This window comes from Pavona decussata, unplaced genomic scaffold (assembly GCF_977016875.1).
Source record: "Pavona decussata unplaced genomic scaffold, jaPavDecu1.1 SCAFFOLD_192, whole genome shotgun sequence".
Taxonomy (NCBI): domain Eukaryota; kingdom Metazoa; phylum Cnidaria; class Anthozoa; order Scleractinia; family Agariciidae; genus Pavona; species Pavona decussata.
The window spans coordinates 287,040-310,000 of record NW_028145601.1 but is presented as its reverse complement, the minus strand read 5'-3'; the positions used below and the strand labels follow the sequence as shown (position 1 = coordinate 310,000).

At 37.8% G+C, this 22,961-nt stretch overlaps 1 protein-coding gene and 1 long non-coding RNA gene across 2 annotated transcripts in view; one reads left to right on the top strand and one right to left on the bottom strand.

Annotated features, from left to right (window-relative positions):
• Nucleotides 1–22,641, top strand: part of LOC146461996 (interleukin enhancer-binding factor 2-like) — a 30,071-nt gene extending 7,430 nt beyond the window's left edge. Inside the window, exons 6-18 of the mRNA XM_085086139.1 lie at nucleotides 1,082–1,184; nucleotides 1,273–1,338; nucleotides 1,981–2,007; nucleotides 4,374–4,466; nucleotides 4,620–4,698; nucleotides 6,423–6,510; nucleotides 6,798–6,859; nucleotides 7,004–7,073; nucleotides 8,365–8,409; nucleotides 20,959–21,033; nucleotides 21,328–21,352; nucleotides 21,789–21,997; nucleotides 22,506–22,641. Coding sequence (XP_084942265.1) covers nucleotides 1,082–1,184; nucleotides 1,273–1,338; nucleotides 1,981–2,007; nucleotides 4,374–4,466; nucleotides 4,620–4,698; nucleotides 6,423–6,510; nucleotides 6,798–6,859; nucleotides 7,004–7,073; nucleotides 8,365–8,409; nucleotides 20,959–21,033; nucleotides 21,328–21,352; nucleotides 21,789–21,982 — 927 coding nt within the window. The 3' untranslated portion in view covers nucleotides 21,983–21,997; nucleotides 22,506–22,641. The remainder of the gene's footprint in view (nucleotides 1–1,081; nucleotides 1,185–1,272; nucleotides 1,339–1,980; nucleotides 2,008–4,373; nucleotides 4,467–4,619; nucleotides 4,699–6,422; nucleotides 6,511–6,797; nucleotides 6,860–7,003; nucleotides 7,074–8,364; nucleotides 8,410–20,958; nucleotides 21,034–21,327; nucleotides 21,353–21,788; nucleotides 21,998–22,505) is intronic.
• Nucleotides 13,793–17,482, bottom strand: LOC146461997 (uncharacterized). Its single transcript, XR_014857245.1, has 3 exons — nucleotides 17,323–17,482; nucleotides 17,170–17,239; nucleotides 13,793–14,093 (listed from the first exon to the last, which is right to left on the bottom strand). It is a non-coding gene; the product is annotated as an uncharacterized LOC146461997 (long non-coding RNA).
• Nucleotides 22,642–22,961: the final 320 nt, after the last annotated feature.

Sequence of the window (22,961 nt, the reverse complement as noted above, 5' to 3'; positions counted from 1 at the left end):
AATCGAAACAATGCCCTACAATCTTTGTCATCATCTCAATATTGTACATACCGTGTAGCATGAAAATTTTGTGGGTTCTAATTTTTGCGGATTTTGCGGATTGACCTCGATCCGCAAAAATTAGTTCCCGCAGAAAAAAACACCCGCAAAATAAAACGCCGCACAAATTAACTCCCTTCAGTCAAATTTCACTCCTCTTTAGTAGACTTATGCTATCGGAGCGATATACATTGGACTTAAACAAGAACATTAACATGATTTTCCATTGGATAAAGCAACTAGATCTGTCAAGAGTAAAGCAATTCAGTACATTAGATTGGCACGAATGGGTCATCTGAAGGAACGCATAGACTTGAATCGTGCAGCAGACCAACCATATTCTATTGGCGCTTCAACTGAACAAGAGTGATATTATTATTGACTGAGTCTGTCTCATTGCGTTATAATAGGGCATAGTTTTGCATAGGAAGGCCGCTCCCAGTTAGGTCTCAAAGTACATCTTTCACTCGAAAGCCCTTCTGTATGCATAGAAAGGTTTCAGCTACGGTAATTCAAACATTTATACTGCTTTTTTATAAAATGATATACGGTAATAGCGTCATGGCAAACCATATTAACGAAACAGTGTTTGGCTGTGCATGGTAGGGGTAGGCTTTTTGTTTTGTAGTTGTTCAGTCCCTTTGCGCAGTAAGGTATTACAGTGATTTGTCTCTAATATGTAACTAGAGTGAACTGTGACTCAATTGACCGCGTACAATAAAAGTTGAAAATATTCAGGTTTCTTCCACTTAAATAATCTGCTGCTTGAACCAGAGCATCGCAAAAATTAGTTCCCAACAGAAATTTCAGTCATCTCGAACCGCAAAAATTTGTTCCCGCAAACTACAAAAAATTGCCAATCCGCAAAATAAAACTCCTGCAAAATTTTCATGCTACACGGTAGTGTAAAAAATCATGGACAACTTTATTTTTTTCTAAAGGATGTGAACAAGATTTGTTGTGTACTCATTTGACCACACTGCATTGGCCTTCCCTATGTGTACTGTTTACCATCTCTGTAATAATATTATTTTCTTTCCAGGGTGTTGAGGAAGTTCGTGCGGTAGGCTCACATAAAAAAGGAACAATGTTACTTGGTCATCCTGTCGCTGACTTGGCTGTAATTCTCAAAAAGTTACCAACAGGTACACTGTCTTATACAGGACTGGTGAATTGTTTACCTTTTGTTTCTTTTTTTCTTACCGGTATTTTATTTGTTTTCCTATTCTACAGAAAGCATTATTCTTGCTTTGGCCACAAGAGTACAGAAATCTCTAAAAGAAGAGGGATCAACAGCAGGTAAGTTATGACAAATAGTCATTGTTAAATGTAAGTTATAAACTTTAAGATAGTGTTAATAAAAATTAATGTCAAATGAGATGGAGTGTAATTCCAGAGGTCATACAGGGTCTGCTGTTTATAACAGAGATGAATTCACTATCAATGGCAATAACAATGTAAATTTTTTCTTTTCCTTTCTATTTATTTATTTATTTTTTATTGTTGATATTATAAGCTGTAGTTACATGTAACTGTCAAATTATGCCGCTCTTGGAGTGCTATTTGGGACATTGTCACACTATAAATAGGAAAAGTAACATTACAAATTAAACTGGTACAGGTGTATATATGCATTTTAAAAAACCCTCAGGGTAGAAAAAAGGATTTATCATGGTACTACTGTGTAACAATCCAGAGGAGTGCAGTACTTGAACTCAGGATCCCATGAATAGTCAGGTCTACCTGATTTATGTGTACCATGTACATGGAGATTTGTTTTTATCCCAGTCTGGGATATCAGTATCATGATTGATAAATACGCTGTTTTGTTGTTGCTGTAAGTTGTTGTTGTGTTGCAGTATGATGGTTTAATTAATTAATCATTATAATTAATTAATTATAATAATTAATTAATTATCACTCTGCCTTCTTTTCTGTTAGAGTATCCAATGCAGTCAAACGAGGGAGGTAAGAATTATTGAAAAAATAATGATGCACATTAAGGTTACTTATAGGGAAGGAAGGTCGAATTTTTCTCAAATAATTTTTTTTAGATAACTGTTGAAACAAGAAAGGGCTGCAAAGTTTCGTGAAAACAGCCGTTAGAAATCTCAAAAAGAACGCGAGCTATCTGAAAAGCAAAGTTTTGTAGGAAAAGTGGTGAGCGAGTGAAGGTGTCATAATCCAATTTATGCGGGATTGTGTTGACATATTACGCGGCAAAATTTACCCGCGATCTCGAATAACCGGCAAATTTGCATATTTTTGCCATCGTGTTCATCGCATGTCACGGCGTTGTATGTAAAATTTTACTGTGAAACAGCGTTCCATTCTGGATTCAAGCATTGCGTAAAAGGTTGTTATGAAGAAAGCGAAACTAGAAAAGTCGCCTTGGGTGAAAGTTAAGAAAAAAACGGGGCCAAAGAAGGTCAAAAAATCATTTGACGAAGCCTAAAAACTTCAGCTGGCGGAGAGCGACAAGGGTTCTTTGTACAACCAGTCAGATTTTCTTTCAAACCCATCCTCGTCGAAAGACATCGGGGCAAGCCGGATAAAAATAACTGCCTCGGCAGCAGAGAAATTCGAGGACAAGAAATCCAATAGTGGAGAGTACTCCTTTGTGGAGAGTCAAACATTAGTTCGGAGTCCGAAATCGAAGATGTCGGCAACAATTCACTTTCGCCGTTGTTGACCGGCTGAAAATAAGCAGTGAACTTTAGCGCGCAGCCTCGTGCACTGATCTACTGATAGCGGTGAGAAGTGCGTGTCTCTTGTCAACTCCGCTGGGGCTGCCAGTTTCATGTTCTGCGTCTATCTGCCGTTTTCTTCTTTGTTTTGGTTTCGCCGGTGGCTTTCTCACGCCAGACTTAACTTTTCCCATAAAGAAATCGCTTTACAATATTACAGTAACACTAAATGCTTCCGCGGGGAATTTCGATTGTTTCTTTTTAATCTACAGAACTCCCCAGGGAATGCTTCTTTGTGTTTGATTGGCCGGCGGCATGAGCGCGTTGACAAGTATTTTAATGAGGTGCGAAAACTCTGAAAATGTTTCACGGCCGAAAACACGGCTTTTGCTTTTGCGCGAATTCCCCATCTTCAAATGAATTAATAGGGTATGTAGATTTGCCAGATTTCAACGAAATTTGGCCAAAATGGTCATCAGATATTAATGTATCAAAGCGTGTCAGGCTTTTACGAAATTCAAAATATTTTTCCCGTGACGTGTTAACATCTGACGCGACTACAAAAATTTTCCATTGTCCATCTTTAGGATAGGTTTTCTCACAAACCAATAGGAATAAAGAAAAAGCCTGACACACTTTGTTAGCCTATTATCTCCTGATTGATATTGTGCAGTCTGTTTGGTTGTGCGGCTTTACGTGAGAGTGGGTAATTCAGTTAAGTACACGTCGCTGGTATTGAGTTTGCAGGCCTCTGAGCGCTTATGTATCCAACAAAATAAAAAAACATTGATATTTTCGCAATCTTCAATTTATCAGCTTTACAGTGATATATAGTTTTCCGTGCTTTTATCGAAAGCAGCGCGCGTACGCTAGATTTTCCTAAAGGCACTCGCGAAACATGGAAGTAACCTTAAGGCTGCTTCTGCACAAGCAGGTTTTCTTGGCGTGACTGAAATTTCACATTGTTGTGTGTATGGCAAATCTTACATGTATTATGTTTTTCCTTGCTCAGAAAGGTTTGTTCCAGGTTCTGAATGATTTCACTGAAAACTTTGCTCATCCTTTTATATGCCAACCATTCAAAATATATATTGTAATATCATTATTATCAAAAAAACTTGTTCAAGGAAAACTTGGTCATGTGTAAACAACCCCATAGAGTATAAGTATATGTTGTAGGTTTAAATTAATCCCAGGTTAAAATGATTTCAACCTAGGTTGATATGTATTTTCCTTTGTTTCAGATGTAAATTACTCAACCTTAACAAAGGAAAATACGAATCAACCTAGGTTGAAATCATTTTAACCTGGATTCATTTTAACCTACAACATATATACATGTTACATTGCCCATCAAAGGTGTTGTGTGAACTGCTTGTGAATACATGATTGTATATCGGAGTGGTGTATTAATTTTGATTGAAGCATATAATAAAATTATTACCTTAATATTTCTGGCTCTTTTCCTGCAAACAATGTAGCCAAAAAGTGTGATGATATTAGTGATGTTATGGATAGTTTGACATACAACTCCTGTACTTAGGAACAGACTCAGTAAAACCAATTTTTCTTCTGAGTGGTGACTGACATGGGAAGGGAGGTTAATAAATTTGGTATAATTTTTCTTTGTTTTCTTGTCATTATAAGGATTCAACATTAGCAGCCCTGAGGGTGCTCTTGTCCGTGTGTTGATTACAACTCTTCCGAAAAACCTCCGAGATGCTGACCCAACAAAGCACGGTAAGGAACTTGCAAGGATTCCTTATTAACTTGAAACTAATAAACAAGCTATTAATAGAAATATTTATTTAATAATAAAGTTACAATTCAGTTGTTTCCCAGGCCACTGTACATGTATTTGCAGTAATCTCTTCTTGCACATGTATTTGACAGTTGATGTGAAGCTTTTAGAAGGGGCATTAGCAACAATTAGGCACGCTCGCTGGTTTGAGGAGAATGCCTTTCACACAAGGTAGGTTATGTGCTAGATTTACTTACAGTACATATGCGTTATTGACCAAGCGTGAGGTCAAGATGGCTGGATATTGGCCAAGTTCTGTCGAGGTCCATAAAAACGCAAAAAAAGAACGAGGCCAATATCCAGCCATCTTGACCGAACAAGCTTGGTCAGTAAAGGATTTATTATATGGCTTTACCATCAAGTTAAAACTACAACAACAAAACAAAACACAGCATGAAACTGCTCTACTTGGAAAGAAATTCTTCATAGCCGGCCGGTGGAAGATTTATTTTCAGTGCATTTTTGGATTAGCATGTAATCGTGGAAAACAACGAATCCTAAATTATCTTAGGGCTCTAACTTTATAATGGTTTAAAGGGAGTATACAATTATTGAGAACAAAAAATTTAGATTCTCGCAAGAATGGGAAGATCTGAATAGAATCCGGCAAACTCGCCATTTTCAGCCGATCGCGCGGCGGCGTAAATAATAAAAATTTTTACACAGTTTTTGGCCTCCAATCATTAATTTTTGAATGAAACAATAGATTTTGAGATTATATGCAAACATAAGCCGAAAAAAGAGTAGGTAAATCAGAAAACTGGGCAAAACTTTGACAAGATTTTCTTGTTTACAACAAGCAAGGCGCGGCTAAATTAAAAACGTGAGCTTCTTCGGCGAACTTAAAAAAAATACTTTTCTGAACTGCTTTAAACACTAACTGCAACTTCCACTACGCTATGATTTAAATACAGTCATTGCAAACCTAGAGAACTTATCAATTTGGCACTCGACTTGAGGCAATAAGTTTTTCAAAATCAATTCTATCTAAAATACTACACGCAGAGCAACTCACCGATTCAACTCACATTCATTGTAGCTGAAACAAAGTTTTCACTACACCAGGACGATTCCATTCTCTTTCCTTTCCTTTAGGTAAATGTTGAGAGTTTACCGAACTTTTTTAGTGAGCGTTTTCCCCCAAAACAACGGGAAAATCGAAGAAAACCCGCATTGTTGTTGGGATGAAACTTTCGATGCCAAGCGGACGGGCAGTGGGTAATCCCGAGCGGGCAAGATAGCTCCATCTTGCCCGCTCGGGTAGCCAATCACAGCGCAGGATTTGACTCATCTTGCCTGCTCGCGGAGCCAGCCATATAATAAATGTATTTATTGTTTACCATGATGACACTTCATGATGGAGGATTAATTATTGGCTGGCACTAAGAGTGGTCAGAACCGGGGTTCATTTTGTCCTCAGTGGCTCTTTAACATCCCCCAAACAGTGGAGACAGGGCTTGGTCGTCTGAGCCACATGAAGGGCTAGCCATTTGAAGATGTCAAAACAAAGGTAGCACCTTCTCTTCAGTTGATTGTCAGTCAAGCTGGGGTCTGAATTCACGACCTCCCACTTGGCAGTCTGGTGCTCCATCAACTGAGTTATTAAACCAGGCCGTAGTAAGGTGTTCATTACAAATGGTGTTTGTTTTTTGTTTTTCTTTTTTCAATGCAGTTTGTATGATGACATGTAAATTATGTGTATAATGATACTGTAACTGGCTACAGTTAAAATCACTTTAAATTATAAACTTCGGCACTTACTGGACTGTTTTTTGATTGTGTTAATTTATTGTACAGTGGACTTCTTGATGCAGGATTCTAAACTGCTGATTCAGAAATGCTCGGGAAAGAAAAAAAAATTGGAACAATAAACATTGTATTGTGTTTTCTTTCAGTACTCGTCTTTTAGTAAGACTTTTCAAGGATCTCAGAAAACGGTTTACAGGATTACAAGGTCTCACACCATGGCTTATAGACTTACTGGTAAGTTCTTTAAGTTTTATTGAATGTCGTGTACTGTACTGACAGGGCTGTCATTAGTGTCTGTACACGTAGTCTGTAGCACCTGTTGCTGGCAGCAGAAGATCTTAACTTGCTTGCTCCTCATTTTACTCACAAACAACAAGTTTGTTACAGATGTGAAGCCAACTGCAATAGGTGGCTCAAAACATTTTTATAATTGTGAAACAGTGCAAACTTAACATTCTAAAATGGCAGGTGCTCATGAATGGTTGATTAAGATTTTCTAAGTTGCCTCTTTTCTTTTTTAGGCACACCGGGCAGCCATGGCCAGTACATCACGTCAACCTCTTCCAGTCAATATGGCTTTTAGGTAAACATGGAACTGCTGCATGTTTGAGTTTAAAGCACTCCTTCAATGCAGACAGCTACAGGATTATACAATAAATTCTTTTTAAAGCACACATTATTCATTTATTGCTTTATAACGTGTAAAATTATTTCTGTTTTATTTCAGGCGTGCATTCCAGCTTCTCTCATCAGGACTTTTCCTGCCCGGCTCACTAGGAATAATTGACCCTTGTGAGGTACTTGTCCACAATATGACATTTTTATCCTGTTTTATAAATTCAATTTGAGTTTTACTGGCACCTACATACTGACTAGCAATAATGCATGTAATGGTTGCAGTCTTGGGTCCTTTTTATACAGTTGCAGTATAACAGTAATTAGCATACCTCAGTGACCGACTATCGCATAACGCGCAATCTGATTGGCTACACAGGTGCCGTAGGTATGGATCGATAGACGGCAGTTTGTCAGAGCACACGCGATTTAGCATGCATCATTGCACAAATATATCAAAATTTACGAAATAAAAAGATTTTTTTGCTTCATAGATCAATCACTGAGGTATGCTAAAACAATTAGACGGCTCGCTCTCGGTTTCTATCGCCTTTGATAGTTGGCTCGGGCTTCACCCCTCGCCAACTATCAGCCGATAGAAACCACAAGCTTGCCGCCTAATATTATTGTTAAATAGTGGCCTTCTCATTCCTGCACCAAATAATAATACATTGCCATCATAATACAGTACAATGGAAAGCTCTTGTGCTGGCCCAATGCCCCATCAGGGATGAAGAGATGAGTAGTGACAGGACACCCATTGTCTTTTGTTAGCTAAAGCTTAAGTTATGGAATTTGATACTTGTTTTTGATCATGGTTACTGATGAATTTGTTGCTGATTTGTGACATGCCATTTATGTTGATCACTTGTGGAGTTGTTGAGACGATGAGTGACTTAGCTGAGTTTACATGTGCATACATATACAATAACCTAACTCGTGAGCAATAATCATCATTTTCCTTTTCTGGGGCTTTGCAACCTTGAGGTATGGTGTTAGTATTACAGCTGTACTTAGTGTTTACCTTATTGACCACACTTACCCCACCCCCTCTTGTTAGTATTACAGCTGTACTTAGTGTTTACCTTATTGACCACACTTACCCCACCCCCTCTTGTTCCGACTTCTTTTCATCGCTTGGACATGGGAGATCATAGTTTCATTATTTTTATATGTAACCAAGAGACTATGAGGTAAGAGAGCGAATCCCTGTGCCCCATGGTAATTATTTTCAATCTTTTTTTAGTTCACGCCATGCTATTTTGGAAAATTATAATCCGCCATTGAGTTTAAAATTAAATGACGTCACTCTAACTGACCAATAAGATGTGGACATTAAAATAACAACGCAAACAAAAATAGATTGAAAAAAATTTTCATAGGAAGAGGGGCATGTATGGGGAATTTGCTCTCTTACCTCAAAGTCTCTTGATGTAACTTTGTCCTTTCATATATTTTTCCTTTCTTCTTCAGTCAGGAAATGTTCGTGCCCACAGTGTGCTGAGTCTAGAGGAACAGGTATGCCAAGAAAAATGTAAATTCAAGAAACACACAAGAGAACACTATATGGGGGGAGGGGGGGGGGGGGCAGGGATGGTGATGAGGTGAGAGCACTCACCTCCCAGCAATGTGTATGTGGTTTGTCTAGCTTCTCCGGTTTTCCTCCCTCAACCAAAACTTCCAAATTCCTGGAGTGCACAGACACCTTTGAAACCAGTTCCTAGAGAGCTCTTTGGTGTTCTCTGGCTAAACAAATCGCGTTTACATTGTTATTATTATTATTATGGCAGTAAGAACTTCTGGATGCCCAGATATCTTAAACAATGATTGGGCGGCCAGCCGTAGCCTTTCAATGTAATGACCAAAGTCCATACAATTAAACTCCGAATTCCTAATCATAAAAATCCTAGTAATTAAATTCTAAAACTATTTACCATCCATAAAATCCTCAATCTAAATACTAAAAGTTCTGTTCCTCACAATGACAAGACTTAAAAAAATAAATAAAAATAAAAGTATAATAAAACGCCTAATGTCCATTATTTTTAAAGCTTAAAGTGCCTGGCAATATTGAGTGAGCTTGTGATGACTGATTTCTGTATCTGCAGAGCTATTGTGTTGCTTTTATCTCCCACTAGCTCTTTAAGTGCCTTCCTGACATCTCTTGAGTAACCTCCGAGTACATCGACAATAATATTGAACTGTCTCACACGATTATTATTATTATTATTATTATTATTATTGAGTAACCTCCGAGTACATCCACAATAATATTGAACTGTCTCACACGATTATTATTATTATTATTATTATTATTTGAACACAAAAATTGCAATGTTATCGCAATAGTATTGTAGTGTTATCACTCATATCGCAAAAAGTAGCACAGTGGTGTTTCAACTACCACAATGCTATGAATCGCAAAATAATTTGCAGCATTATTGCAATAGTATCGCAAAGGTATTTCACCCATCACAATAGTATCACAATAGTCAAAATTGCCTCAACAGTCACTCCTAGAACTTTCTGGTATGTTAATATTGGGTTAATAATAACATCCCCCTGTGCTAGTAACTTCATTTGTCATTGTTGCAATGCATTAAGCCAGCTTAAAGGGGAAGTACAAACAGCCTATCATAAAGACGGTACAAAAGGCAGAGGAAGTGGCTGAACAACTGAAAGACTTTGCACAGTTTAACGGTCATGAAGAACTGTCGTTGGCCCTTAGCAAAGTGAGCGATTTGCTCCATCAAATCAAGTTACGCAGCCCTAAATTGCAGACAACAATAACTGCTTTTTAACTCGTGAATGCGCGTAGCGCAATGAACGAGTTATAGCGATAGCTGACTGTTGACTTGGTTGGTTGGTTGGTCGGTCGGTTTTGTCGTTAACTTTCGGGCGTGCGCAGTAAATGAGTTTTAAATTCAATTAGTGGAAAAAACACGCGACTATTTATTGTTCACGGCGCATCAGGAAATTCTTATTCAATATGTAGAGAATAATTTGACGATCATTCAGTGCAAGAATGGAGATTTTTCGTTCAATCTGAGCAAAGTTACAAGTTTTTTTAGTTTTTTAGAAAGTCCGGGGTCGTAAACTCAATTAGTGAAAAAAAAAAACGTGAAAATTTTTTTCACGACGCGTCAGAATTCTCTCATTCATTCTGTAGAGAATAATTTGACAATCATTTTAGTGTAAGAATGGAGATTTTTCGTTGAATCTGAGCAAAGTTATAGATTTTTTTCGTTTTTTTCTACAAAGTGCGGTTTCTTATAAGAATTAAAAATAATTTAATTTAGAAATAATTTTTTAAAAAATAATTTAATTTGTCAGTTTTCACGCGAAAGCGGAACGTGCCATGTCACGCATCATTGTCGTCGTAAACAAAATTATGCAAATTTCTGGTGAGATGAACACAGCTTTCATAGAGGTTTCAAAGGGAAAAAATGTTTCATTTTCGAAATTTACAACTGGTAATTTATGGGAAAGCAAAAGGACGCGGTCGATAAATAATTCTTATTTAGCAAAAGCTTGTCATAGTTCATTATTTTTACTTGAGGATTACGTGGACTGAACTCCAAAGGAAAAATTTCACGCATTTATGTCGGGCATGAAATGTAATGCGATACTTTGTTGAACAGATTTCCTCTCGTGAGATCGGCTTGCCCTACAGTAATTTTGTAATTTTAATTCCCAAAAAAACTTCACTTGCCCATCGGGCAAAATCCACTAGCCCGATCGCAAAATCCAGTAGCCCTGGACTATCGGGGACACGAATTTGCATTACGTAGCTGCACATGGCGTGCTTCTATGAACTCTGAACAAAAAAACACGTGATTTTTTTTTTAATCGGCGCATCGGAATACGAGAGTACAAGAATGGTTATTTTTCGTTACATAATCGGGCAAAGATATAGTTTCTTTTAGCTTTCAAGGAAGTTTCCGTAGCCGTCCAAATTTCAATTACTATGTGTCATCTGCATTCACGAGTTGGCTCACAGGAGCCTTTGATTTCACACCATGTTGAATGCAAAACTTTATTAATGTAGTTGACAACAAAGGCGATTGCCTTTCAAACAACGTTAGTACTGTATAAGCGCGAACTTCCTTGAATTACTTGATGTTTTTCTAATATTTTGTTACTGTTGTTGTGAACCGGCACAATATACTGTACACATCTTACAGTTCCATTTTTACCATATTTTATACTACATTTTGGGAAACCTCTATTAAGCGGTCAGTTGGCTCATTCCCGAGGGTGACCGCTTAATAGAGGTTTGACCTTATCACTAAAATTTGCTGTCATTTCAACTCCCGAAAATGTTTGTCTGCCAGCAGAAACAACGAAATAATTGTCAACGTTGTTATAAATTATCACCCCAGTGCAATAAAACTGTTGATTAGTGCCTCTGGCCAGACACAGAGTAGGCCGGTATGGATTGAAACTTGAAAAATATTAGGCTAATGTTTTTCAAGTTCTCGCATTTTTGTTTCCAAAATGGGCTAGAACAGATTACGAGTTTTTCCTTTCAAGAATTGAATTGATTTCTTTAATCTCGTCATTCTAGAATTATTTGGCAGCTGATTGAAGGTCTTATTTCATGATTTTTAACAAAAGATATCAAAACCCCACAATACTTCTAGTCCCCTTTAAAGACGGTGCCTACTTTTGTTACTGCACATACTTTCTGCGCATCTGGAGATACTCGGATTTCCTATGGGCGGTGCTTACTTAAACAGGGATATTTTTGCGCGGTTTAAAACTAAGCAGAGAAAGTAGAACTCGGCAAGTGCTCTTGGTATCTAAAATGAAAATTGGGGATAACCATGCATTGTTCAGAGATAATAAAGCTTTAGTTTGGAAAAAAAAAAACGCTAAAATCTCTATTTATCTCTAAAATATGCGTGGTTACCCCCAATTTTCTTTTTGGATTCCAACAGTCCTTCCTAAGATCTTCTTTTCCCACATGGTCATAAACCATGCAAAACTACTTCGGTATTATTACCTGGGCACCGTCCTTAAGGTGACTCGACCCAGTTATTTTTTGGCGGTACCATCCTACTTTGAAGCTCTCTGGTATCCCCACCTTTACTTTTATCGTAAGTGTAACACATAGAATAGATAACATATAGATCAATCTACAATATAGCAAAAAAAATTTGGCGATCGGAGTAAATGTCATGTGGTTATAGTGCCACGCCCCTTTGAGGTCTGAGTCGAAATTCTGCTGTTGCCGGCTTTTTTTCGTGAAAATCTCTCGGCTACACATATTGCGCATTAGTGCCTTGCGCTGAACAGAGTTTCAACAAAATCGCAAAGACCCAATTCCAGAAATTTAGCGCTTTCCAAATTTAGGTCATAATTTATGTAAAAATGATAAGCAAACTTTACGCGATTATATCTAATAAACTATGAGATTTATTCCTTTATTTTGGGGATCTTTATAACAGATGGGTCCTTGCAAGTCAGCAAAAAGGTTTAGGGCCTTGTAAATGCGCGCGATTTCGAGCAATGCAAACATATAAAAATTATGGTTTTAGCTAATTGTTGACGCTTGTCAGGGTTTCAGAGTCCTTCTCACAAAAAAGCATTTTCTTAAAAATTCGTAGTTTTTTTTCCTTCAAATTTTTTCATGGCCACAATTGATTTACTAACTACCCGGATTCTGAATTTCATGGTCATTGAAAAACTGTGACATTATCTTCTATAAGCCCAAACTTGAGTAAACATTGAAGATTTTTAGCGTTTTGGCTGAGTTTGTGCTTTTGGGAGTTTTCTATTGTTTCGAGTTTGTCATGATACAGCATTCTTGTTCAGCACGCGTGCAATGACCACGCTTGCCTGACTTCCGAATGCTCACCGAGATATGATAATTAGTATGAAAAAATAGAAGGGATTCCCGTCACGCAACATCTCCAGCCAGCTGAGTGTGCATCATGCCGAGAATTAAAAACTCTAATAAGGAAATGGCCGGGGTGTTGAATGCTATTCGGGTGAGAAAGGAAGTTCACGGAGAACAGATTGTGCTTCAGGTTCATAAGTGTCCATTATTTTAAGAGTTATTTGAACTTTATTGAGCTTGATGTAAATATCATTGATTCATGATAAGACGTCCTAATACAACTTTTTCATTCCCCCTATACTACTGTTTGCTATACCCCCGTACAGTAACTGAGCAGTCGTGAAATAAAATTTCGTTAACATACATGTCGAAGATTTCGTAGCACTGGAAAACTAATTGGGGCATTTCGTTTTAGGAGGGGCAAATATTTCCTTAAAAATGCGAAAGAGAAAAAGGGATTTTCGTAAAGCCGACCAACCCCCCAAAGCCCCGTCAAACTGGGAAGTAGGTTGAAAAACGACGCGCAGCCGAGTTTTTTTTTAAGCGACTTCGAGGTGTTTAGATGTCTGATGAAACACACTTTCGAGTGTTTGATATGGCTTCCCAAATGATCAATAATTCTTGGAAAAATTCAAGGCTAAAGTTGGAAAAATTTTATGGTAATTAGGAACACAAGCTGCTTCGTAGATAGGCTGCTCCTTTCGTCATTATTGTATCAAATATAAGCATGGTTCAGACTAATTATGGTCAGGCCTAATTTTTCAAAGAGCGGATATTTATCAAGCGGAGCAAATGTATTGCTCATAATACAGTTTTCTTTAACAGCACAACTTAACTACACACAAGTTTGTCCTTTTCATAATTTATAGGCTAACACTAAAATTCCCATATCTTAATTGCGGGATAGTGACTCATCAAGTGGATATCCACTCTTTAATCAACCAGCCTCAGATATGCTCGGACATAAAAGAGATCAACACACGACTGCTGTGTTTTTGGGTCTCCCACCTTGGATGCAAATGTACAGGATACCAAACAAGACAAACAACAGCAAACGGAAAACGTAACTTGAATATTTTAATTTCAATCTACAAGCTCCTGTGATTGAACACTCTCACGCGCTTTAAGACTGTTCAATTAAACTGCGGCGGGAATTTCCATGAATTTGAAAATTAATATATTTGTGAAGAAATTATCAATTCTTTTAAGGTAGTGATAATGTTATGCCATTCAAACTAAGTGATAATTTGATCTCCAGTTAACCTTGTGCCGCCTTTAGTATCTCCAAGGCACATCTTCTCCAGCATTGAAAACGCAACAGGCATATCTCCTGGTGCTTTGGATACCGTTGATAACGGACCTAAGAAAACGATCAGAATGAAATAAGACAATGATTGTGCTAATTTTTATATAATAAGCAATTTAGTAGAGTTTTATTTCGACGCCTTCTCCATATATACATAAAGAGAGACGCCGTTGAAACTGAAACTCTCCCGGGGACTTTACTAAATCGCTTCAAATCAACCTAGAAACCACACAGGACACAAAAGGAACTACAGAGGAGTTCAGGTGAGAAATTTTTATTGAAAAATCATTCTGCTTTCAAATTCGAATGCTTTTTTCTCTATACAAACCCTAACAATTTCGTTATATCGCAACGATCAACACGAATTGAGCTTGCATGTGATGGGGTTACCTCGTTACATGACGGCTTTAATGAAACTCTTCCAGCGTTTTTATTTCAATCAAATTGGTAAAAAATGTTTAATCTTGTTTCGTGGAGAAATTTCAAAGCGATGGTTATCGAATTTTCTGGTTTGTTGCTAACATTTGTTGATGACATGTTCGATGGAAATGTGGCAACAACTTTAAACTCTCACTTGTGGAACAGCAACTGGATTGCAGCCGAATATTTTAACATATTTTAATTATCTATTAGACGATGGATGGAACTTTCCACTGATATGTAGAAGAGCCCCTGAGTGCGATCAATTTTTGCAATTTATTCCTTTTAACTTGGTCTAATTCGTATTTTGCGATAAGTGCTCAAAGTAGATAAATTTTGTGCCGTCAGAATCATTAGAGTAACAAGATGCCCCTAATGGCATTTTCGCGGGATGTTTAATGTTGCCTCATTTATTCCCATTGTGTGATTCGCTGATTTTTAAAAACCTAACCTAGCTAATGGAATAGTTTGAGTCACAAGGATAGCGTGAGGTTGTTTCCGTATTCCCTTGTGTTACGCTACTTATCGTCAACCGGAAATTGCATTACAGTAACGTAATGACCACACTCATAAACCTTATTCCAAAATGGCTGCCATTTTAATATTCTTTTGTTTGCATTCAAATTAGCCCTTCTTGCCTCGTTCAAGATAAAATATTCTTTTGATTTTTCAGCTTAAGAACGAGGTAAGAAGGGCTAATTTGAATACCAACAATAGAATATTAAAATGGTAGCCATTTTGGAATAAGGTGTATGGCCTGACTCACGTTTTTTTCACGTTCATTGCGTAATGTGGGCTGAATTTCACTCGCTTTCTTGCTCGATCACATGTAAACTTTATATTAATTTAATCGGAATTTAATCAAAATCATTAATTATTCGTGAGTCTACGTATATAGTGCATGTATCACTATCAGCCGCCATTACGGGACAAAAAACAAGGACGTAAAATCAACTCAACTAATAACGTACTCTTAAAAGAAAACACTAGTAGGTGTGTTGTCTGCTAACTCCTTCCATTGACCGAAACTACAGTGAAACTAAGGGACAACTTCTTATTTTGGTGACTGAAAGCGAGCGCCGCGTTGAAAGCCGCTCAGGGCCGAGATTATCGTCCAAGTCGACAGCGATTTCGCGCAAAAAGGAAGCAGAGAATATGATGGAGAAACGTCTGACGGTGTTCCCGGCTCATTCGCGTATTCTTTTTTGGCAGTCCGAAGTAATTTGACGGCCATAGGTGCCAGATGATTCAAATAAATACAAAAATTAATCTCTCTTTCAGAAATCGTCAAATGTGTCTCGGTGGCGTAGATGGAAAGCTTCCCGGGTTCGATTCCCGAGGGAACGGAGAATATTATTTTTCTTTTTTTATTTTCTTTTTATATTTTGGCTTTTAAAAAAGCTAACAATTCCAAAGGCTCCAAACAATTTTCAAAATTAAAACTTTCTTACAAAATACAAAACTTTTTAAGGAGCTCAATCTTGCTGAGGGCAACGGCTAAAAATCTACTTGAAGTGGCCTAGGATGCAGAATAAAACACCAGTGAGGCCGCTTATTAAGCCTTTATGGCTTATATTTCGAGTCCTGGGCCAACCAAACACAATGCAAACAATGTTTTATACCTTGCCACTACTTACTTCTGCATTCACGAGTTGGCTCACAGGAGCCTTTGATCTATTCTGGTTATGTAATTTCAATAAAAGTGTAAGATTACAAATTGTTCTCGTTTCACCAAAAAAAAAAGAAAACGGAAAGAAAAACAGACAAAAAGCTCTCCTAGATAAAAACTTTTTTAAAAAATTAGAAATCATACCTTTAATCTTTTTGTGAAGTGAATTTCCAGTAGCATTTAAGCATCAATTCGACAAAGTGATGTGATGTGCTACAACTGTCAAACAAAGCATGATTCCTTCGCCAGGAACTCTCCAATTTCCACCGTTTTAACTGTCGAGTACTTCTTAGAAGTTATTCTTTCGTTTTACCGCTTCACAAGGGTTAATTTTGTTTTTGAAAACGGCATAGTTCAGTCTAATATAAAACATGTAAACAATATGGTCACCACAATAGCGGCAAAAAAATCCCTTCTAGGATAGAACAGAATTTAATCCAGGTTTAATGAATAAATCAAATGATGATTTGACGTCACACAGGTAAGGATGAGGGGGTTCCCTCTCTCGTGATATACGCGCCGATAATAGATTTCGATTTGGCCGTTTTTGTTGAAGACAATCAGAACAAAAAAGAGCAGAGTTTAATGAATAAATTAATGTACAATTTTGTAGCTGCCACTAAAAGAAAAAAAGAGCAAAGATAGCGAGCTAACTTTTAGACACGATCTGTCGTTCTCAGGGCATCCCGCGTAATTAAAGCTTATGATTGCAATTCATCACATTGTAAACGTGAAGGGTCATCGTTTATAACTAAGCGAATTAGGAGGTTTTTAATGATCTGTATTCTCCAGAACTAACAGCTGGAAGTCTTGTAAAATTCACGATCTCGTCAGTTGGTTTCGAGCACAGCCTGGGGTGCGAAAAGTTCGAATCACAAAATTTTAAGAAAATTCGTTCGTATTTCATATTTGTTACCTACTTGCCAACAGAAGTTGATGGAAGAGTTCTCAGTGAAATCTATTTTTTAGATAAAAATTAAATATGCGGTTCTGAGGGATAGTCGCTCTTAATAACGATCAATAACTATTTACAGGTTATACCTTTGGACTTAGTTGTTTTCGATTCCTCTTCCACCGTTTCAGGTGAGATTTCGTCTTGGAGCACGGCAATCTGCGCAAACAAGGAGGAGGAACAAGTTACGAAAAATATCAACTAAAATAAAAAGAAAGTAGTTTTCGATTTACAGCCTGTACCTCGCCTTTGGCATCAGACATTCTTGGACAACGATATGGTGCGAACTTCTCGCCTGATTGTTTGAAAACTGGATACTGAGAAAACTATCGATGCACGCACTTTCGAGGTTAAAACGCTTGTGGCAACATTAATCCTTTGTTCGTGTTTTGTGTTGTTTGTCTTGTGATTTGTGACCCTGAAATATGAGACTTATTTTTATCGCCCGTACCTTGTGATAACTGAAAGGTATTGCCCGCCTAGACCGGTTTGTGTGGTGATGCAACACTCGAACTTTCGAGGGTAAAACGATTATGGAAGTTTATAAAATAAATTGTTTTGTAGGCCAGAATATTCGAAACTCGAACTTTTGAGAGTAATACAATTATGGAAGTTCCGAATTAAAATTGTATGTTAGTTGCATGATCGAATTTTTTGTTGTTTATCATACGATGGTATTGGACTTTGTGATCGTGTACGTTTTGATAACGGGCAAACATGCCGTGATTAACTGTGAAGTGTTTGCTATACCCCCGTACAGTAACCGAGCAGTCATGAAATAAAATTTATTTAACATACATGCATTTCGAAGATTTCGTAGCACTGGAAAACTAATTGGTGCATTTCGTTTTAGGAGGGCAAATATTTCCTTATAACTGAGAAAGAAAACAAAAGGTTAGGTTTTTGAAGGAAGTGATCGGCGAATATGCTTTTCTTGCATCGAGAATATCTGTAACTACGATAAACATTAAACAAAACACCAATTGTGCATCATCTCCGTTTGTCATTCAAGTCTGCCATGTCTAAGCGCTCACATAAGTGATAGAAATGAAAAAATTGAAAAAAAAGAAATAAGTGATCTTAAATCATACAGCATCAACAAAGAATATTGCTTTTGAAAACAGTACACGAAACGAAATTTCCGTCACAGTGACTGCTAACTCCGTATTGTATCGCTTTAAAAGTACACTTTGTCAAAAAATATCTGCAAATCGGTTTTGGAATTGAATGTCTGGAAATTGCAAATTAATGTTATTGTGGACGGTTCTCGGAGTTATTCGTTGAAATAAACATTTTATTAATTAATTATTAAATTCTCAGCCTCGGCTATTGCATTTTTTGCGTTCTGATTGGTTTATTAAATCTCGGTTATTTTGTAAATAAACCCCTTCAGGCGGCTGGTATATCGGCTGATAATGTTCGCGGCTGAGAGATTGTCCAAAAAATGAATATTGACCGAGACGCGAAGCTTCGAGGGCAAATATGAAATTTTGAGGACGATCTCTCAGCCAAGACATTATCAGCCGACATACTAGCAAGCCAGAAAGGGGTTTATTTATTTTATAACCCTCGTATTAATTTTTGCATCGCGCGAAAACCGCTCGTAAAAAAGCCAGTGCTGATCTGATGGCGGATTCGCGCGATTGGCGTAAACAAGGACCAAAATTTCACAAACTGACTCAGTTTGCGTGGGACTAAATCTGAAAGTCTACTCGTAACTTTCTTCACCTTCAAAGACGTTGACAGCATCTTTCGTTGACATTTTTGTACTTTCCGGAACAGCATTTGCGACCAGCTTTTTGCTGTAAACATGACTGGAAATCTAAAAAACGAGTTTGTTTTTCTTCCATGTAAAATAGTAAAGATGAAAAGGTAAAAATGTTTGAGCTGGCTTTTTTCCGCTGGCTTTGTTTCTTTTCAATGGAAATAACAGGAGGGCAAATAACGACGCAGGCGGGGGTTATTGCGTGATAACCGTCCTGTGAATTTGCACCACGTGACGTAAAGTAGCCAATAAAATCGCGCGAAAATTAAAGGGTGGTTTATAACAGCTCATATACCGTAGTTTGACCTTATATGGAAAACGAATGCCCAAGGTGTCGCTAAGCTAATTTTTTTTTCGGCGGGAAGCGAAAGTTTCTTCGGAAAAATGTAGAAAAAAAAAAAAAAGAAAAGAAAGAAATACCAAACAATGCCATCTCAATATAACAACAATAAAAGCAACGAAGTTCGGCATGACACTATTTAATGGTACGTATCTTTGAAGTTTCCTTTAAAATCTTCAAACTTGCAAGATTTTTCGATTTTTTAGATCACACAACAACAACAATAACAACCGGTTACCTTCAAAAATTTCAGGATGGCTTGCAAATCCTGGCGGTAAGAGGTTAAAAGCAATGGACGAAATTTCTCAGGAAGAGCTTTATGCCTGCCTTTATGTTTTTACGCATTTACGAGGACTTCAGGAAAAGTTCATCTGTGAAATCCGTACGAGCGGCGGCCATAATGTTCGTTTCCGTCGCTCCGCACCACTCAGCAAAGCATTTGCACAAATGTGCACAGCTCTTACGCTTCTCAAACAAGCTTAAAGTTTAAAAACGTTCACTTAATGCTTGTCTCAGTGAGGTTGTACCTCGTACACTTGGACTTGCCTGAAGCCGGTTTTAAATCGTCCGCGAGGAATTCAGTTCAGCATGAAAAAAGCCGTCCTTGCCCTGATCTCTCCCTTCGCTCTGCACCACACAGCAGAACATTTGTTCAAATGTCCACAACTATTACGCTTCTCGATGAGCTGGAACTTCAAAAGCACTTGAATGCTAGTCTCAGAAAGGTTATAATTCGTACATTTAAACGTTTCCTGAATTTTAGATGTCCGACTGCGTCCGATTTTCTTTGCTTTCGATTTTTCATTCAACTCCGTTTGCAAAGAGCTGCGTGTGTCATGTGATCATTACGTTTCGCGCGCTTTGGTCGGAGGTTGCCTCAACATCCGGTCGTTTTAATTTGAAAGAAATTTTTTCCTTAAAATATAAAAATTCAGTGAACTTCAACAGCAATATTCAAACGCGGAGAATTTAATAAAACAATTATTCCGTTCACGCATGTTGGATATGAGATTAGTTATAGCCAACTCGGCGCTTCGCGCCTCGTTGGCTATTTACCATCTCATATCCAACGTGCGCTCATGGAATAATTGTTAATTTAGATATTATCGTGTAAAGTTTGCTTATCATTTTTACATAAATTATGACCTAAATTTGGAAAGCGTTAAATTTCTCACATTAGGTCTTTGCGATTTTGTTGAAACTCTGTTCAGCGCAAGGCACTAATGCGCACTATGTGTAGCCGAGAGATTTTCACGAAAAAAAAGCCGGCAACAGCAGAACCTCAAAGGGGCGTGGCACTATAACCACCTGACATTTACTCCGATCGCCAAATATTTTTTGCTATATTGTAGATTGATCTATATGTTATCTATTCTATGTGTTACACTTACGATAAAAGTAAAGGTGGGGATACCAGAGAGCTTCAAAGTAGGATGGTACCGCCATAAAATAACTGGGTCGAGTCAACTTAAAATGCACCAAAAGTTGGAAGCTTTGCTGTGATTATAGCATTTTAGACTTGGCACAAAAAAGTACATGCAAAAAGTGCCCATTTTATGGGAAGACTTTCAATTTATAACTAATAGTTTATTGTCCTGAGCAGATAAATTTAGGAGGCCTACCTGTAGCCCTTGCTACCTTCGCTTCCAAAATACTTTGAGAGGGTTTTGTTTTTGTTGTTTTTAAATAATTTTGAGAATGGATTTGAATGTGGATGTTGTTAAAGATGGTAACCATTGCTCATAGATTGTCTGTTTCCTGTTCACATTTTAGGATGCCATAGCAACATGTGCTCAAACGCTACTGCGATGCTTGAACCATGGAGCATACAATGAAATTTTGTCATTGGTGAGAACGTTGATTGCTAGTACCAGAAGTTTTTGGCCAAATGTATTCACATTGTATTAATTAGTAGTGTAATAGTACTTGGAGCTACAGAACTTCTAGTTGCATCATGCCAATGAAACAGAAATACCTTTAGTCAGTTACATGTCTGGCTAGTCACTTTGCTACAGACTTAAGATTCAGTTGCCATTGTTGTTTTGAATGGATGTCTAATCAAATACTTGATTTGTTTGCTCTTTTCTTGTTTTTCGTACTTTCTTGGCCAAAACATGTTAATATTTTTCTTGTTCCCAACAGGGCCAGGAGGGAATTCCTCAAGTTGGTAGGTGCATTATTGTTGTACTTCACAAAAAGATAGATAGTTTTTCTCCTTACTTCTCATCCTTATCTAAAAGTATTTTGTTTAATAAATTTACACCCTATTTTTACTTAAATACACAACCCCGCAAGCTTCAAGGTTTAACTTATTATTGTGATTTTATTTCATTGTGCATAATACCACTCATCGACATTCAAATCCTAGCAGTATGCTTGTCAAAAGAACCTACAGCGTAGTCTAATGGCCTTAGCTCCCACGAGTCTCATGTGCCTCACTGTTAGAGCATCCGAACTAAGGGAAAACGCGGATTTTTTTTTTCCGAGTATGCCTGTGTCGCCAACTCAATAATACATCATTCACAACAAAAGTTTGCTTTGTAAATTGCATTAGCTACAGCTCTACCAAATGCCAACTCAGTCATTTTACTGTCTTGTCGTAGCCTTAGACACAGATGTGACCAGCTGGGGAGGGGTGATCGTAACACCTGGACAAAAGGCTTATGAGAAACAACAGGACCAAGAAGACGAAGAGGGGGAGGGGGAGGGAGATGAAGAGGACGAGCAAGCAACGGACATGTCAGGCCAGGAAGTTGCCGAGGAGAAGATGGAGATAAATCAGGACAGCTCAACATGAACATGAACACGGCTGGTAACTTGATTGAAGTTGTTTATTCATTCATTTACTTGACCAATAAAAGAGTGTTTGTACCCCTTCGTTACTTTGTTCAACCGTCTTAGTTCTTAATCTTGCGCAAACTCCCTCTTTCGCCCGCTCCCAAAGCGGGTTAACTCCACAGCATACGCGTTTGTTGGTAAGTTCCGTTTTTGTGATTCTTGGCTAAAAAAAAGGCTCTCTTTTTCCCCATTAATGGATTTACCGTAACACATCTCTCGACTGACAGCAATCATATCATACTCCTCCCCGTCAGTTCAGATTTTACCTTCCTTAGAGCTGAAGGGCTTGCTAGTATTTACATTGCGTCTAAATGACATTTTGGTTGTTTTTCAAAGAATCGTCTCGAGTAAAAACATTGTAAGGTTGAAACATGTTAGCTAAGACTGTACGTGAAGACAAATCCTGATTATGTTGCATTTTTGGTTAATTATTTCGTTGTTACCGTTAAGTCCTCATCTGCTCTTTCATGTTCCTTTTGCAGATCTTTACTTTGGACTTCATACACGTGCAGCATTTGCTACATCAGAGCTTTAGATATTTGTAAATTATGTTTTTAGGGAACCAAGTACTACCGCGGAAATACGTTTTAGCAATAAATTAAAAGTTGTTTAGTTTGATGCTGTCTGTTCTCTCTGTCGTCAGTAATGTTTGATGCAAACTCTCAACAATTATGCCATCCCTGTACGGCTTTCTCTCAGCCCTTCACGGTCAATTTATTCAGTGGCGTATGCGAGACGCACCACGTGATCCAAGACGGTTGACCGCGGCAAAATTAGGCAAGATGTAGTGTAGCAAGCTGTAGTGATGTTTGTGGTTCGCGGTCGGTCGCCGCTTCGTGTTTTTGTGACTGGACTCAGCACTGTCTCTCTGGCCAGAGAATAGGCCATTTCCGAGTTGTTTTGAGCCTCATTATGAAAGTGAGGCTAAGTGCAAAGTT